The sequence below is a fragment of the Megalops cyprinoides genome, chromosome 14 (assembly GCF_013368585.1).
Source record: "Megalops cyprinoides isolate fMegCyp1 chromosome 14, fMegCyp1.pri, whole genome shotgun sequence".
NCBI lineage: Eukaryota > Metazoa > Chordata > Actinopteri > Elopiformes > Megalopidae > Megalops > Megalops cyprinoides.
The window spans coordinates 1,589,421-1,606,831 of record NC_050596.1 but is presented as its reverse complement, the minus strand read 5'-3'; the positions used below and the strand labels follow the sequence as shown (position 1 = coordinate 1,606,831).

At 42.6% G+C, this 17,411-nt stretch overlaps 1 protein-coding gene across 1 annotated transcript in view; it reads left to right on the top strand.

Annotated features, from left to right (window-relative positions):
* The first annotated feature begins 1,226 nt into the window (after positions 1-1,226).
* LOC118789024 (ankyrin repeat domain-containing protein 10-like) overlaps positions 1,227-17,411 on the top strand; it is a 38,140-nt gene continuing 21,955 nt past the window's right edge. The window contains exons 1-3 of the mRNA XM_036545303.1: positions 1,227-1,595; positions 10,538-10,690; positions 12,628-12,719. Of these exons, the coding sequence (XP_036401196.1) occupies positions 1,398-1,595; positions 10,538-10,690; positions 12,628-12,719 (443 nt within the window). The 5' untranslated portion in view covers positions 1,227-1,397. The remainder of the gene's footprint in view (positions 1,596-10,537; positions 10,691-12,627; positions 12,720-17,411) is intronic.

The window sequence follows — 17,411 nt, the reverse complement described above, 5'->3', positions numbered from 1 at the left end:
TTGCATGTATTCTTCATATTCCCCTTGTAACAGTTCTTCTAAAGGTCTTCACTCAAGGTTGCAGCAGCAGTACACTGTGAGAGTCTTTAACATTACCCTGTCACTCAGAGTAAATGACATTTGAGGAAGTGATTTGATTTTGACATTTGTGATTTGAACACTAGATGCCCCTGGAGAGAGTCTGAACTGTTAACCTTGGGTCAGCTGTTCTACCTCAAGAGAATATTTCAATGGTGGATTTATGTTTGTGGTCAACTCTAAATCCTAATATCTGTGAAGAACACATGGAGTTGAACTCATGTTAATGAGTAATAATAGCTCACAAATGGATGCAGTTTTATTTTTCCATATATGGCTTTTAAAAACTTGGGAATAATGAAGAAATGTCCACTGTTACTCTTCAATCTCACCACACATAACAGCAATCTGCATCCATCCAAGGGAGTGATATAAAGAGGGGTTAAAAGAATTGAAGAGCTGAAAACTCTTGTTTTCTTTCTTTTCTGTTTCGACATTGAAATTGCAATTTGTTGTTGTAATGCTGTGTTTTTCTTCTGTTGGAAGAAAGTGTTGGCTTCTCTAGCAGTGATGTCGCCAAACAAGAGATACTTTTTTGCCCTATTAGTTATTACTGTGGGTGCGGAGACAGAGAGAAAGTGGAAGTTTAAGGCATTCCTTATCTTCCTGATAGCTTGCCAACCTGTTAAGTGATAATCTGGTTTTGCACATTGGTAACAACTCATACAGTATTTTACACTCTGCCTGTGTAGCACAGCACCAAGACTACTGCATTCATAAGATATAGTGCTTATTCATACATAGTCATTGTGTAAAATAATCTTAATCCGTAAAATAAAGAACGTAGTCGTTACTACTTAAAAATTCCAATAGTCATTGTATTATTTCTTGTTTATCTTGTATATCGACTGTAATTCCTATGATGCCACACTGATCTCACTCCTAATCATCCTTAAATTCCGTAAGACCGTGTGCGTGTTTCTTTTTTGTAAATATTTGCTGATAATGAATGTTCGTAAATATTACGCCAATATGTTTTACTTTGCACTTCCTGCTCAATTAGAAGTCTACGACAGGGTTTCGCCAGGCCCTTGAATTCAGTCCGGGATTTTCCGTTATTCTTCAGTTTCACCTTTGAGAGTGTGTGCCTCGTGATCGAGAATCCAGTCCGGGATTTTAATGTTGTTCTTCAGTTTCACCTTTGAGAGTGTGCGCGTCCTGTGCGGGGTTCGCTCCTTTGTGTGCTTTTTTGTCATCTTGCGGTGCGGCGTGTGCCTCGGGGGAAGCATTCGTTGGAGCACGAAAAGGAGCACGTTTTGTGCAGGGAAACGGAAGCATTTGAATTGTACGGGAAGGACTAGGTGTAGATTCGTGAAATAATGTCTGTTAGCGTGGAATCTGGATTTTCTAGTGAAGAGGTGCTTAATATTCGCTTCCCACTGCACCGGGCGTGCAGGGATGGAGATATCGGCGCCTTGTGCTCGCTCCTTCAGTGCATCAAAAATGAGGCAGACCTCGCCGCAGAAGATTCTTTCTACGGTTGGACACCCATACACTGGGCAGCGCATTTTGGAAAGGTAATAAGGAAACTCGCTAGCTTCATGCGCAATGAAAGATAGGCTATGAGACTAAAGAAAGATGGCCATCTAGTCAATCGAATGCCGAATTAACTGGTCCTCAGCCGCCATTAAGACGGAAATGATTTATATGAGGTAAAAAGAAAGTTAATAAGTAATCCAGCATTGGCATATATTAATTACCTTACTGTAGGTAAAACTGTATCGGTTTGTTTATGAACATATTTTTTGTTATAAATTAAAGCTGATTTGTTGGTCCTGGATACCAAATATGTAACTGGCCACACCGCTAAGCTAACATGCTTGCTGAGGCTGTGGTTGCCTAGATGGCTCGCTACTGGCTAACATAATGCATTCAGATTAATTAGTCTATCTAACGAATAAGTGACCAGGTGATCGCAATCTGTATACCTGGGAAAGCGCAGACATTAATCTCCGTTTGACTGGGGACGCGAAAACGTTTCGAGCGAGCCCCCTGCATGTGGTTGGCCGTGTTATATAGTCATCTGGTTTACCAATCTGCGTTCTGAAAGACACTTTGAGCCTTATTTTTCAGTCGATCCCTTCAAGTTTATTTATACCTTTATATTGTGGTGGTCATGTATAAGGAAGGCACAGTATTCTCCGATTTGCAGGTGAACGCGAGACGTGGGCCTCTTGTGAGTTGCCAGCGCAAGTGTTATGGTTACCAGAATCAGTGTTTATTATGAGAAGATTCTAGTTAGCTGCAGCCCCGCTGATTACAGCTGAGTGCTGGAAGATATTGGCTGTGTGAGAACCAATGGATCAGAACCCGCCACATCTGAAGCGGTGGAAAGTTATGCAAACTGGTGTCCAGTACGTTGCCAGCTTCTGTCTTCATTCTCTGAATGATGAAATGTTGGGTGCCTGGCGCACATGGTCACCCGCAGTAAGCACAGTAATTGATCCGATTAGTTCATTAAGAGCCGTGAGAACAGAAATAAGACTCGCTAGGCACTCCAGGCCCACTGGTAGCTAGGGTTGGAGTGTGGGTACTGCAAGCTTGATGAGGCATGGGTGAACTAGCCATCTCTTCGCAGGCCTGAATGTAAGCCCAACTATGTTATAACACTGTGGACATGCTGATAAAGTAATGCTTCGGTAAATTTTAGAATTGGATGTGTCCTCAGTCGTGGTCAGTGTTGTATGATAATGATAGTATTTGTACGAAAATTTAGGCCCCTGTACAATGTAATTCGTACTGTGGTTTTAAGTGTATTCATTTTTTATGTTGCTATGCTTTTTTGAATCGTACATTATTGACATTTTTGAATATTGGGGGGGGGGGTGATAATTTGGCAGTTGGCAACACTGGTCATATTTGTCTCACCTGTCAGAGGCTTCATTGTATGAATAGCTTTTGATTCTACTGTGTGGTTTTTCTCTCGAAGCAAGCTTAGCAAGAGATTAGGATGATAGGAATTTGAAGAAATAGTCTGTAATTAATATTCATGTTTAACTAGTGATTAATCCTTTTGTCATGGTTCAAAATGAGAACTCATTTTAACGATTCATTTTGAGCATGCCTTTGTTTTACCCAGGGTAGACCTACCCAGAGGGCAGTTATTATTCTCACAGAGACATGACCCATACAAGGGTGATGAGCAGAAGTTAACTGGTTTGTAAAACAGGGGTTCGCAAACTCTGTCCTTGGGGCCCCCTGTGTATGCTGGTTTTTGTTGCAGCCATTTGTTTCCTCTTTGAACTCTTCATGTTCAATTTTGGTATATTCAGTGACCAGGTATTCACACTTTTGGCAACTAATTACACCAATGATTTCATCTGTCAGTTAAAATATGTAACCTCTTTCTAAGGAATTATTTGCAATATAGCGCATTACAGAAAATGAAAGCATTAGCTAATATGATTGATCAAGAGCTCTGGGATTTGAATAAGCTAACTTTATTCTCCATGGCATAGCAATTTCTGACAAAACCTAGCCTTAAGTGATTATTAATAAATGTGGTCAGTCAGTCAGTTGAGTCTCAAAGGATAGAAGGAAACTGTGACTGAATCCTACAAGGCAGTTAGGGTTCTCTGGAAAAACCATAGGCTTTTCATATAAAGGCTTTCACTGGGCAGTTGGGTGTCTTCATGAAAGACCAAAGTAGTCAAAGTGGTTGCTGGGATAGTGGAGCAGTGTAGGTAGAAATTCATACCCTGGTCTTTGGTAGCTTAAATCTTGCACTGAGCAGCTTGTGCACATAATCTAATGGCTGGTGGTTTGTGATGACAGGTGATGTCAGCAGGTCCTCATGTAGGCTTTTGTGTGGTGCTTTGGTGCTTTGTGCTCTGGGTTTGAACAGAGGCTTATGTGAGGAGAGAATCTGGAATTGACCCCCAGCAGCATCCAGTGTGTGGTTGCCTATCTTTAATTACTGTGTTGAGCACATGTTTCTGTGGAAAAATAATCCTCCACTCAATGCTACTTCCATTAATTTGTATTCAGTGAACATATGGGGAGCTCTTGATATGTTCTTAGACCTCCTCAGGTTTCTGCATCAGCCATTGTGTGGGAGAAGTGCACACTCCTACTGGAGTGAGGGTGAGGTGGAGGCAGGTGGTAAAGGTTTGGGCTGTGTGCTCTCCCCCTCCAAACCTCTTTGTTTCGAAGCTACAGGCCAGCGTCTTGTTTTGTAAGCAGGTACATTGGCGGCCATTCCTCCCGTTGAACTGCTGTGTGTGTTTCGCTCTGGGCGTCACAGCGCTGGTGACTCTGTTGGCAGGGGAGGAGGGGAAAACTGGCTGAGTGCTGGGGCAGGTGGGGGGGGGGGGGGGGGGCACAGCTGTAGAGCCAGTTACTGTCGTAATGGAAACCAGAGGAGGGAGCAACTGCAGGTTTGGCTCCTGCCCTTGCTCTGCAGCGGTGGGCGTGTCATTATTGTGCCGTTTGGGTGGATATCCCTCCTCTCTCCTCGCCAGCCTTGGCGGCTGCTGCTGCATCTATGGGGCAATTGACTGTCCAATCCCGATGGGATTGTTACTCTCAAAAATGATCCCTGTCTATACTGGTCCTTCAGCGGTGGAATGAACTCCCCACAGAGGTCAGTACAGTGGAATCCCTGGCCATCTTCCGTTGCAGACTGCAGACTGAAGACCCACTTCTTCAGACTGCATTTTGGATCCACCTTACTCCCCACCCCCTAACACCTGCTACCGCTAGGATTGATGTTTATTTTATGTGTAGTATTGTGATGTATTTTGGAGTCTGTGTTCTAGTGATTGATATATTGTAGTGTACTTTGCTTTGGTTGCCTAGTCAGGTTGCACAAGTTAACTTGTGGTTGGCCGTGAAAGGTGTTATGCTCACACTCACTGTCTGTGAGTGTTGTTAACACGGTCTGACAGTGCTTATCTAACTTGAATGGATATACTCTGGATAAGAGTATCTGCTGCATGCATGTAATGTAATACTGCTCCTTTAATTCTAGGCAAACCTGGAGCTTGTCTGTCCTCGTGCGCTTCCTCCTGTGCTTCAGCTGGAACGTGTTTACAGCCTGTGGCATGAGGATCATTGCATTTCTATTTATAAGGTGAAGTGTGGGCATGTGTCATGTGCCTCAAGTGCAGACAAAGCCTAATGGAGGCTTTGCTGTGCAGAGTGGCATTTGGTTGGTCATTTGGTAGTTGTATATATTTTAATAAACACAGTGGATAGTTGTTTTACCTCTGGCTATTTGTGTCTGTGTGTTGAATTACTGCAGTTGTGCTGCTTTTCCTGGTTGAAGTAGCAGTAGCAGTATTTTTTTAGGGGTCGACCAATATGGTTTTTTAAAGGCCAATACGATAATTATTATCTGTTACAAAAAGAGGATGATAACCGACATTTCAGGCCGATATTTGAATGATTTCAACGTTTTTTCGGTGTGAAAAGAAATAGGCTTGGACAACATGGACTTAATTACAAACCCTCTTTACTTAGTCATATGTTTTCAGGCATGAAGTTAAATAAAGAGCAACAAGATCAAATAAATTCTTTCTCAAAGATAAAAATAAACTTAAAATTGCAGTAACTACAATGACCACATTTGGCATTACAGATTATCTGTGAGGGTCAATTTGAGCTGCAACGTGTGTGCACATTCGAATGAGACGGTGTACGAGAGAGAGAGACAGGGCCTACTAAAAGGGGGCTAATTTTTGTGGGTAAATTTCTCTATGGTTATCTTATTTTGGCTACGCAACAGATGCCTATCGCTATTTCAAGAACATTCAATTATCGAACGAACGATGGCAATCATTGCGTAAGAAATAAAGCGAATTTATACATCATTTAGGCTGCATTTTCGTCAAAGTATGGAATATCAAACCTTAAAACTAGCCTGCGTGTCCACCCTTTTTCTGAAGCTGCGGGGAGATTCTAGGAGCCCATTTTCTCATAAGTCATTTATGTGATAAAATGGACAGCTCATACAAAAGTAGGGTACCGTGTGGAAGGACTGTGATAAAGTTAGCTAAAATACTGTGAAGTGAAAACTCTGCTACGAATTTATTTTAATAACTCGACTTCCATGATGATGATGAAGCCAAACGAAGAAAACATCAAAGCGGCAAACGGGTATTTTCAGCTTTGCCGCGAGGTTCCAACATACAGTGCAACCGCAAGCGAGCTGAAGTTTAATTTCGTGAACGGTTGCTAAAATGACGACTGTAAGGGCTGTGCTCTAGGGTAAATTTCTTTGAATGTTTCATTTGAAAGAATAAATATACATTACTGTTTGCTAAATGTGCAGTGTCAGACTGTTGCAACTTATAGCATAAGTGCACCAATTACTTACATACAATTATGTTATAAAATTGGGGTCTTGCTAGAAGACCCCAATTTTATAACATTCATAAGGCGAGAGTGGGATTTCTTTCTGGAGATGAACAGCTCTCCAGACACCTCACCCTCACTCTTATGGGAAACTGGGAAAGCCGTAATCAGAGGAAAAAATCATATCATACTCTTCACATAGGAAAAAACAGCAACAACAATTAGAAAATACAATAGAACAAAGAATCAAACACTTAACAAACGCAATATCTTTCAATCCCAGTGAAGCAAAACAAAATGAATTAAAAGAACTCCAAACACAAATTGAAGATATCATACAGAAAAAAACACAGTTTCTAATTCATCAACTGAAATATAATGGTTTTCAATACAGTAATAAAGCAAACAGTAAATATTTGGCAAATCTACTCCAACACAAAAAAGAGAAATTAATCATCCCATCCATCTTGGACTCCACAGGAACCATCACTCAGAACCCGCAAGATATAAACAACGTATTTCGAAACTTTTACAACAATCTTTACTCCTCTGCTCACCAACCCACACATCTGAAATTGATGCTTTCCTTAACAATCTGACCTTACCGAAACTAACTGCTGAACAAATTAATTTTCTAGATGCACCTCTTAACCTCAGTGAACTCACCACCGCTCTCAACAACATGCCAAGTAACAAATCTCCTGGACCAGATGGATTACCAGCCGAATTCTACAGACACTTTTGGGACATATTATCACCACTATTCAACAGAGTAATTACAGAAATAAAAACCTCTTCCACCATACCCACACACATGAATACCGCTGCTATGACATTACTATTAAAACCCAACAAAGATCCAACTCGCCCCTCTAGCTACCAACCTCTTTCACTAATGAATACCGACTTGAAAATTATCACCAAAGCGCTAGCAACCAGAATAGAAACAGTCATCCCCACGCTCATTCACCCAGATCAAACAGGCTTCATAAAAAATAGACACGCCACAGATAATATACGCAGACTTTTCAGCCTAATCAATATATCACAACAAACCCAACAGAAAACCATTATCATTTCACTTGATGCAGAAAAAGCTTTTGACAAGGTAAATTGGTCCTTTTTATTCAACACATTACACAAATTTGGTTTTGGAGAGTCGTTCATCCACTGGATTACAACACTGTACACATCACCTAGAGCCACCATTAATACTAACGGAATCACTTCAAGTTTTTTTGCCTGGGTTTCTGGAGCTCAGGACTCTCCCCTCTCTCTTCACACTGGCAACATCAAGTACCTAGGGGTTAATATCTCCCCCACGCTGTCAGAACTCTTTAACCTCAATTATACTCCCCTCCTTAGAAAAATTGAAGACGACTACAAATGCTGGACCAAACTCCCTCTCACACTTATCGGAGGAATTGCCGCAGTCAAAGTGAAAACCCTACCCCAGATTAACCTATTTTCTATGATCCCCACTACCCCTACAGATAAATGGTTTTAAACACTCAATTCATTAACAACACAATTTTACTGGAAATTTTACAGAATTTCACTCTCAACACTACAAAATAAAAAATCATATGGCGGGCTTGAGGCACCAAACTTCCTTCACTACTTCCTCGCAAATCAATTACAGTACTTAGTCAAATGGATCCAAATACACAAATACAATTACCCCTGGCTGGAACTAGAACAAAACCAATGTACAAACATCTCAATTGCAGACCTCCCCTTCCTCCCACAATCAATCAAAAAATCTAACTACTGTAAACTCATTACTATCTCCACAACTCTGACAGCCTGGTGGAAAATGAATCAAATCACTAAATCATCACTAGCACTAAATAAATTCACCCCACTCTGGCACAACCCAGACTTCATGTTACAGAACAAACCTATTTACTTCTCCACATGGGCACAAAAGGGAATCACACACCTTCACCACCTGTTTGAGAATCATCAACTCATATCATTCAACACACTCATACAGAAATATGGGGTTGGGAGAGACCAATTCCTTCAATATCAACAACTTAGATTCAGAATTAAAGACAAAACCAGTTTAACCAACAACACATTACAACCCTCTCAATTAGTTGATGAACTCATGAAAATCAATAACTCTAAAAATTTAACCTCCAAACTATATATACTGATCTGCAACTCAAATAATATAATAACAATACCAACAACCAAGTGGGAAGCTGACCTAGCCCTCTCTCCCAACCCTGATTTCTGGGAACAAATCTGTAAGAATACCTTCTCCATGACCACTAACACAAACCTGCAGCTCATACAATATAAAGTCATTCACAGAACTCGCATCACTCAAAGTAAAAAGTTAAAAATGGGACTAGCCAACACAGATATCTGTTCACAATGCACTTCAGGTAGCACAGACAACTATCTTCACGCCATCTGGCTCTGTCAACCAGTTCAGTGTTTCTGGATCACGGTTACTGAGACACTCTCCACCATCCTGAGCTACAGAATCCCACCATCCTCAACACTATGTCTCCTTGGTGATATCTCCAAAGTTCACATCCCATCAAAACTCAGGAATCCATTGCTCATTTCTCTAACTGTCGCTAAGAAAATAGTCCTCCCAAACTGGAAATCAAGGAAATCCTGTCACATCACTCACTGGACTAATCTAATTTCAGAATACATTTCAATGGAAAAAAGTAATGCTCACAAAAAGAACCAAATATCAGCCTTTGAAGACATTTGGTACCCATTTCTAACTTTTCTAAATTCAATCCAAATATAACTACAAGCCGTGTATATTACCAGACACATGCCCCCCTCCCCCCACCCCCCCACCCCAGCTCACCCCCTGACCCCTAACTTTCCTACTCTTGATTCACCCCCCCTTTTTTTAAATTTATTTACTTATTTTGCCTATCAGTTACCACAATTACACATACACATAGACACACGTCTCTTACACTCTTGCAGAATATATCTGACAACCTCCTTCAGCATCCCTAAACCGTCACCACCCAATGTGAATCATTGCTTACTTTATTCAATCTTTAATAACTTGCCTCTTCATGTTCGTCAACTGTCTTGTCTAGTCCTGTCTTCCCAGTCCTTTGCTATTGTCCCGTCCTACTCATCCCGTCTTACTCGTCACTTTGTTTTTTCCTGCGTTTTCTTTATTTCACATTCTGTATGTTGTGCTATACACAGTCCCCCCCCTTTTTATGGATATCCATATTATTATCCATATTATTACGAATGTATTGCCTTTATTTAAAAATAAAGTTGTCCTCCGAAAAGAAAAAAAATAAGTGCACCAATTAGTCCTTATTTAAGGTGTTCTTTTTATCGGGAATTACAGAAAAATATACCGATGACCGATAATCAAAAATTTGCAAATATCGACCCCGATTATCTAACGACCAGATAATCGGTCGACCCCTAGGATTTTTGCTGCACTTTATCAGAATGTCTGTCAGCGGGCAATGTCAGTATTTTATCACTGCCATTTTTCAACGATTACTGCTGTAACGGTGGCATCAGTGGTTGAGTGCTGTTGTCACACTGTGGGAGCTTGTGTCAAAGCTAGCCAATATGGAGGATGCTATTGTGTTTAGGAATAGCTCAGGAGGATTCCTGGGAAATGGAATCATGTACTCACGAAAACAGATCCCTTTCCAGGCAGCAGTCCCTCATGAAAAGAAATGGTCTGAATGTTTGTGTATGTGTATCCGTGTACGCATATGTCTTTGCTTGTGTGTATGCCAGGAAAACGTCTTCCATGCAGGAGGGCCCTGAGTCTGTCATTGTTTCCAGCCTCCCTGTTGTGATTTTGATTGAATTATGAGCAATGGAGGGGTGGCTGTAATTTGATACTGTTTGGAAGCGAGGTGTGGGCTGGCCTCAGTCAGTGTGACCTGATTTTTTTTTCCCCCCTCCCTTTGGACTTGTTACAGTTCAGGGAGCGGTGTGTCACTGCAGAAAAATGCTGATTTGAATCGGCTATGTTCTGATTTATTGCCTCTTTATGGTTCTTTTTTGAAAGCCTTGTATATTTGCCTTCCTGCTGAAGGGGGTGTTCTTTTCAGGGATAACCTGGCAGCAGTGGTAATGGATTGTACCTTGAGGTTGTTGGCTGCCTTGCATTTTGCATGATGCGACCTCTCTGTCTCCACAGCTGGAGTGCATGATGCGTCTGGTGCAGGTGGGCAGCGGCGTGAACGCTGTGACGTCCAAGTTTGCCCAGACGCCCACGCACATCGCCGCCTTTGGAGGCCACCCAGAGTGCCTGCTGTGGCTGCTTCAAGCCGGGGCCGACATCAACAGACAGGTGGGTGGCATACACGGATGGCACTCTGGATATGGTCATGAGACATCATGACCCTGGTAGGCATTGGTTGCCGTTCTGTGCCTTTTGTTCACTTAAGGAAAATATGCCAGGCCTGCTTAGAACAAAAAACTGAAATTCCATGTATTTTTCTGTCATAAAGATGTAAAGATAGAGAAATATATAGAGTAGATAGAAATAAAGTATTGCAATGTACTTTTTCATTTTCTTAGTTAATGGGTGCTGTACCCACAGCTAAATCAAAATACAGAGAGTGAGAACAGAAAAAAGAGGGAATACATTACCCCAGCTGTGGCTTCCCTGCATTGGACAACAGTCCCATTCAGAGCAGATCTGCACATCTTTTAATTACTTTTAAAGTGTCACACAGTCAGGCCCATAAGCAGATCTCAGAGCTGATATCTCTTTAAGCTTAAATGATCTTAGGGTCTTCTGTATCCCAAAATCTGAACAGATGACACAGGAATTATTCTCTTCTGTGCAGCCTCTGAGATTTTGGACCTGCTTGCCTGACTACATTGAGCATATACAGATGGTCCCTGCTTAAATCTCTTCTAAAAACACATTAAAGTGCTTGTAATTACTTCCTTTTTCTAAGAAAGTGTACAAGAATTCAGTCAAATTTATCCAACCCCCCCCCCCCCCCCCCCCTCTGGCTTGGTGGACTGCTGGTGAAATGACTGTGGCAAAATAGATAGACCAATCCAATTACAGAGGATCATCCAGCAAGACATGCTTTGAAGCCTTGTTGCAGTGGAGGAACTGAGCTCCGCAAGTGTGCTGAATTACCACGGGGAAAAGCCCGTCTGAGCCTCACATCACATGGTTGTGTATGAAGCAGTTGGGCCCTCCTGAGGTTTGGACAGGGAATGCTTCACTGCCTGTGTGTTTGATATTCTTGGTGAAAGCAGGGCTCTCTCCCTGGAACCTCCACCCCTCTAAGTTCAGACAACCAGATGATGTCATCGCTACATAACGTATTTGTTCTCCTCTCCCACAATAGTGCAGGAAGTTGTGCTAGGCTTCATTACAGCAGTTTGATTAGCACCTGTGCCTCAGAAGGCAGGATAAATGATCACAGGGAGTCTTTGTGGAAGAATAGGACAATACACTGGAGGGACAGAGTGAGGGAGCAGGCAGCTGGATAGCAGGCCAATTGGCCTCTTTTTGTCTGTGGTCTCATCCTGTCTCATTCTGATGGCACAGATTTGGTGTCTGTGACCTAGTGAGGGGGAGGGGGGCGTCTGTCCGGTGGCTGCTTGCTGAGATGCGCTCTAATCATGCTGCGTGACCTACATTCCTCACACTGCTAGAGGGAGTCTCTCAGACCCCCGAGTTGTGCACAGTCAGGGCTGTGGCGGCGATCAATGGGATGCCTCGGCCTCATGACGCCATGCCAGCCCTGCACTCGCTCAGCACCAGGCCACATGCCTGTTTAGATCTGTCAGCACCTGCTGTTTTCTCAATACAGACATGCCCATGCTGAACTGCATGCTGTCCCTATGCTGGGGACTGAAGCAAGCACAGCTGGATGGGCTGCCTGAATGTCCCCCTTCATCCTCAGAGTGGGGTTCAGTGAGAATGAGTGAGCCCGGTACAGCTCCTCAGCCGCGGGCAGCGTATGCATGGGCTAAGAATGTGCAGATGCAGTGGATAATGCATTCCCGGCAGAGTTAGTGCCGTAATGAGCAGAAATAATCTTCCCTCCTTGGCCTAATCTACTTATGGACTTAACCCTTGCCTGCTTAGCCAACACCTTAGCCACCTGTGCAAGACACCCAATGCTGTGTCACTTCCTCACCTTGTGTCCACCTATCCGGCTCTCTTGCATTCTTAATTTGTGGGTGGCTGACTGGGGGAGTAGGCGGGGCCAGTAGTGGGTGGAGCATTGACATCGGACCTCCCTCTTGTGGTTGCAGGACTATGTGGGTGAGACGCCCATCCACAAGGCGGCCCGGGCTGGCAGCATTGAGTGTATTAACACTCTTCTGTTACAGGGAGCCAAAGCTGAGTAAGTCCTGCATTACCCCCTGCCTGCCCTCACTGCTGTACCACACCCACAGTCACTGCTGCAAGGGGGGCTCTACCATGCACCTGCTTGTGATGCACTTTTCTCGGCCTGCTACATGCTGGGTATCCATGCACGTGGTTCAAGTTCCAGCCGAGAAGCTGGCATTTTCTAGCGCTGTGTGGAAATCTGCCAGTGTTCATCCTTTTAACCCTAAGTGGGACTCTAATCCCTAAAGAAGCAATGGCCATGGAGCAGTTTGTTTTGAAGGTGTAGTTTGTGCAGGTAATTCAGTTTTACATTAAAGATGGTGGAGAATAGTTAACCCCCCCCCCCCCCCCCCCCCACCCTCCTCAAAGAGAGTGTTGTAGTGCACTCCAGGAATGTTGTCCATAGTTTCCACAATCCTCTACAAATCAGTAAGAACTACAAATCTGTGCCCTTCCTGTGAGCAGGTGTCTGTAAATTGAATGAACAAAAGATGGACAGTTCCTCAGGCCAAAATATGTCAGTCTTTTTGGTTCAAACTGCTCTGTAACATTGTGCCTGGTCATTTAGGGGTCTGAGCCACTCTTGTGGTTTACCTGGCACTGAGATGCATCTCTGATCTAAGTTTAGAGTCATTGACATGCATGGATATCAAGCATTTTAATGATTAAAATGTCAAATGCATCACATTATAGGTGTTTGGTAGAGTTCCCCCTAAGTTGAATGTTATGGTCGTAGGGTTAATTCAGTCCTCTAGAATTCATTTTGTGTAAGTATGTGTTAATTATATTGATAGTTGAATGCTGTCATTACATTTAGCAAATGGTATTTTGCATGAACCTGTATAGAATTGATCTTTTTTGTTGCTTTGAATATTACATTTTGATAGCTTGGGGTTGGGGAAAAATGCACATTACTTCATTTTTAAAAGGCACCAGGAGCACCCTCTCCTCTGTGGAGTTGTCCCAGGAGGCCCTGAGTGACTTCCCCATTCTATTTGCCTCTTTACATGCTGGGGCGTAGCAGTTAGTGGTTAGCACTGCAAACAGCTTCCAGTTCTCTGGCCAGGATGATAATACTCCTCCACACTGATTGAGATTCCTGGTGAGGTATGGTTCTCCTTCCCTCAGAGAGCATGGGGAAAACTCTTTTGGGTGGTGCATAACTACTGTCCTCCTGGAATCACTAGTGATTGGAATCATGCACCCCAGAATGGGTTGAGTGATCAGTGACTTATTTGAAGTAATTATATTTTGTAGTTGAAACCAGTCAGCCTTTGTTTGGTGCGTTGAGTATAGCTCAACCCATTATATGGTCCAGGAATCCTCGCTCTCCTTTTGGTATGAACCAGTATGTGCTGTGGGGAATGAGATATTTGGCAACAACTGCATTTGGAAATGGCAGCAGTTTTGTGAAAGCTGAAAGGCTGAAAACAGGTTTGGTTGTTTTCATAGATTTTTTTTTTCTGTAAACTCCTTTCATTTTACTAGACTGCTGTCATTTGTAAAAGGCAGCTTCATAACTGGAATGAGCCAGTGCCCTGCACTGGCCTGTGTTCTCACAGCTTCCAACTGCTAGGCGGTGGTTCAGTGCACTGGCAGGGCAGACATGCCTTACAGGAGGCTCACCTTGCGGTTTTGAGGTCTTGCAATACATTCTGGGCACAGGGCTGGAAGCAAATAATCATTGCTGTGGTTTAGGTGCAGAGGCAGCTGTGCTGCAGCATGGGGTAATAAGACAGACAGCCGAATGATTTTGCAGGTAGATACCTGCGAAGACTCGCAGCCCACTCTGATCAAAGCTTTCTGCACAGCTGAGATCAAGTGGGTTTAAAGTCTCACACGGCGTGCAGGGTAGAGCCATCCATCAATGGGACTCTCACTGCCGTACTGTAGCACTGCTGTCCCTCCTCGTGCAACCCACAGCACCCCCTGCAAGTAAACAGGTCTTCGTTGTCCACACACACTTCCAAACACCAGCTCTGGGTTAAGATGGGCTCCTGAAAGGACATGCTGGTACAGTCCCACAGATGAACAACAGTTAATCAAACGACGGGCATCTTCCCTTTGGAGTCGAAACCTTACGCGTTATATGGTTAACGTCACCAGCCGAGGTGCATCTGCAGGAATGTATTTTGCACTTTGGTCGGCCATGTTCCTGCAAGTGCATTTAATCATGTCCTCTGTACTCTGCCCATTGATCCTGCAGAGCAGTGCAGAGCTCTTTGCTTTAGGAGCACTTTTAAATAAAGCACTTGCTAAGGCTAATACAGTCACAGGCCTGTTACAAGTACTTATGCCAAGACAGCTCTATTGTGTATTTGGCAAAGTGACTTTCAAGGCTGCTGTGCATGGTGCAATACATGTAGGAGAAAAAAAACCCTGGCATGGAACAGCTAGGATAACAGTAAATGGACATCACACTGAAAAAACTAGGTCTGCATATTACTTGACCTAACAGAGTCTTTATGGAAAACAATTTACTGTTAGTTATGAATTTTAACTTTTAATTATCTTTGTGTTTCAGGAGGGTGTTTGACTGATTCTTCTTAAACTCATAAGAAATTTTAAAAGGTGTCAAACTCCCAATTGTGGTTGTGGATCACAGATCTTAATATAATGTCAGGACTAAACACTGTTTGAGAACTCCAGCAGAGAAGATGGGAGAAGATGGTATATAAATAAACAGAGCTCCTTAAATCTTAATTCCTGAACACCTAATGTGCTAAACATATTATTGCACATTTGGATACCTGTCTGCAGAAAACTGTTGATTCTGGCTAATCGTGTATATAAACCTTCATAGTTACGTTAACTTGGTTAATAGGCAGAACTGAATGCTGCATATGTGTTGATAATCCATCTGTTAAACCATTGAAAAATGATGCTGATGTCATTGCGCTCATTAAGACACTTGTTTTGAGAGTGATGTAAATATCTACTTCCCGAGTCGTCTGTGGGACAGTGCCACCATGCCCTTTTTCTGACTGCATTCACGCCCTTCAGTGCACTGGCCAGAAAGCTGATTGCCTAAGGCACAGGAAGGCTGCAGGTAAGTGGTGAACCTGTGGTAAGTTTGAATGCCATGTGCGTTTGTCTCTGGTTTCGTTTAGCGCAACACCCTTCCACGGTGAGCCATAAGAGCCGCAAAGGCAAAATATAGCTGAACTGAATGGGACTTAAAGCTGTCCTGAGTTTTGCCCATGGTGAAGGTTTTTTTTTTTTTTTTTTTCCTTGCTTTATTTCTTACAGTAATCCTGGTCCACCCCGGGTCCAATATGGCTGCAGTCCTGTAGGCTTCAGTGAGCACTGGGGTTTGTTCCACATGAGCATTAGTCATTATGACCAATGCCTGAAGATGTGGAAAATTAGGCACTAGGGTTTCACCAGGGTCGTTAAGTGCCGACTGGTAGTCTGATATCAGCCAGTCTGTTACCCACTGGTGAAAACTCATCACAACTGTGATTCCTCTTTCCTTCACACAGGCGCTGAGAGTTCCATCAGGACCTGCTCTACCTGGCATATTTAACAGCGTAGTAGTCCTGTGGATAGAACATTAATTTTGTGTCTGAGGTTTTCTAGTAAAGAATTAGTCATCCATGATTCTTCTCAGATGCACATATTACATCAGCCTCCTTCTGAATAAAACAAGTTAGATCATTTCTGTAGATCTGCTGTCTGATTTGATCCAACACTCAGTTTAAATGTAAGATTTGCAGAAGGGCAAGGTTCCCCCCACAGATAAAGTACTTTGTTGTGTGTATGCACAGTGCCTCAAATTTAATGTGCATCACACGTTTATGGGACTTCAGAAGTTCAGACTTATGGTAGAACTTTAGTTGGGCTCATTAGTTCATTCTTTTGATATGCACCTTGGCCAAACTATTAGGACTGTGTGGCTTGGAACAACCTGTTTAAATATGACATTTCAGGGGTATCCAGTTTGGCATTTTTGCATTTATCACCGTTTGTTTTCATCATTCAAAAAATGTAATACTTTGACACTGGGGAATTGGAAAGCCAGATACCATTTTCTGTTGTTTATGAACTTCACTCATGTCTGACATTTTTTGCACTGCAATGGTCAGTTTAAATTTAAGTAATATTTCAATAGGGTGAAGTCACCATATTATCCATAATTTTAGCAGTTTCATTGTAATATACCACAACTGTGCAAAGCACTCTGACACATTTGGCTACAGTGACCCTGCTGCTAATGACCTGCATAAATGGTGAAGCATTATCAGTACTTTGGCAAAAGCACATGGCTTTCAGACTTCCAGCAGTCCTGGAATTTTGTGAGCAATAAAATGCATCTTTACTGGCAGTAAACTGCACTGGTGTCTGATTCTGAAATGATGAAATGTGCATTTGGTTTAGTCATTATCATACCTACAGTTTTGATGATTGTCTTATTCATGTGTTAAGGTTTTTTCCAGTAATGATTCTGCAGTTGAAATCTTGATGTTAAAGCATGTTAAGTATTTTGTCACCTGTTGTTTCCTTTGACAGCTGTAGTGTCTACATTATTAGATTTTGGAAGCCACTGAACTCCTAGTCTGTCAGAGAGGGTCACACTCAGATGTAGAAAAGTCAGTTAAAGTGATGTTCATTATTTTCTTTCCTCTTCCTTGTCAAGTTAGTTTAAAAACACATTCAAAAGTCAAAAATTCAATGAATAGAGACAGTTTACAACCTAAAAACTGAC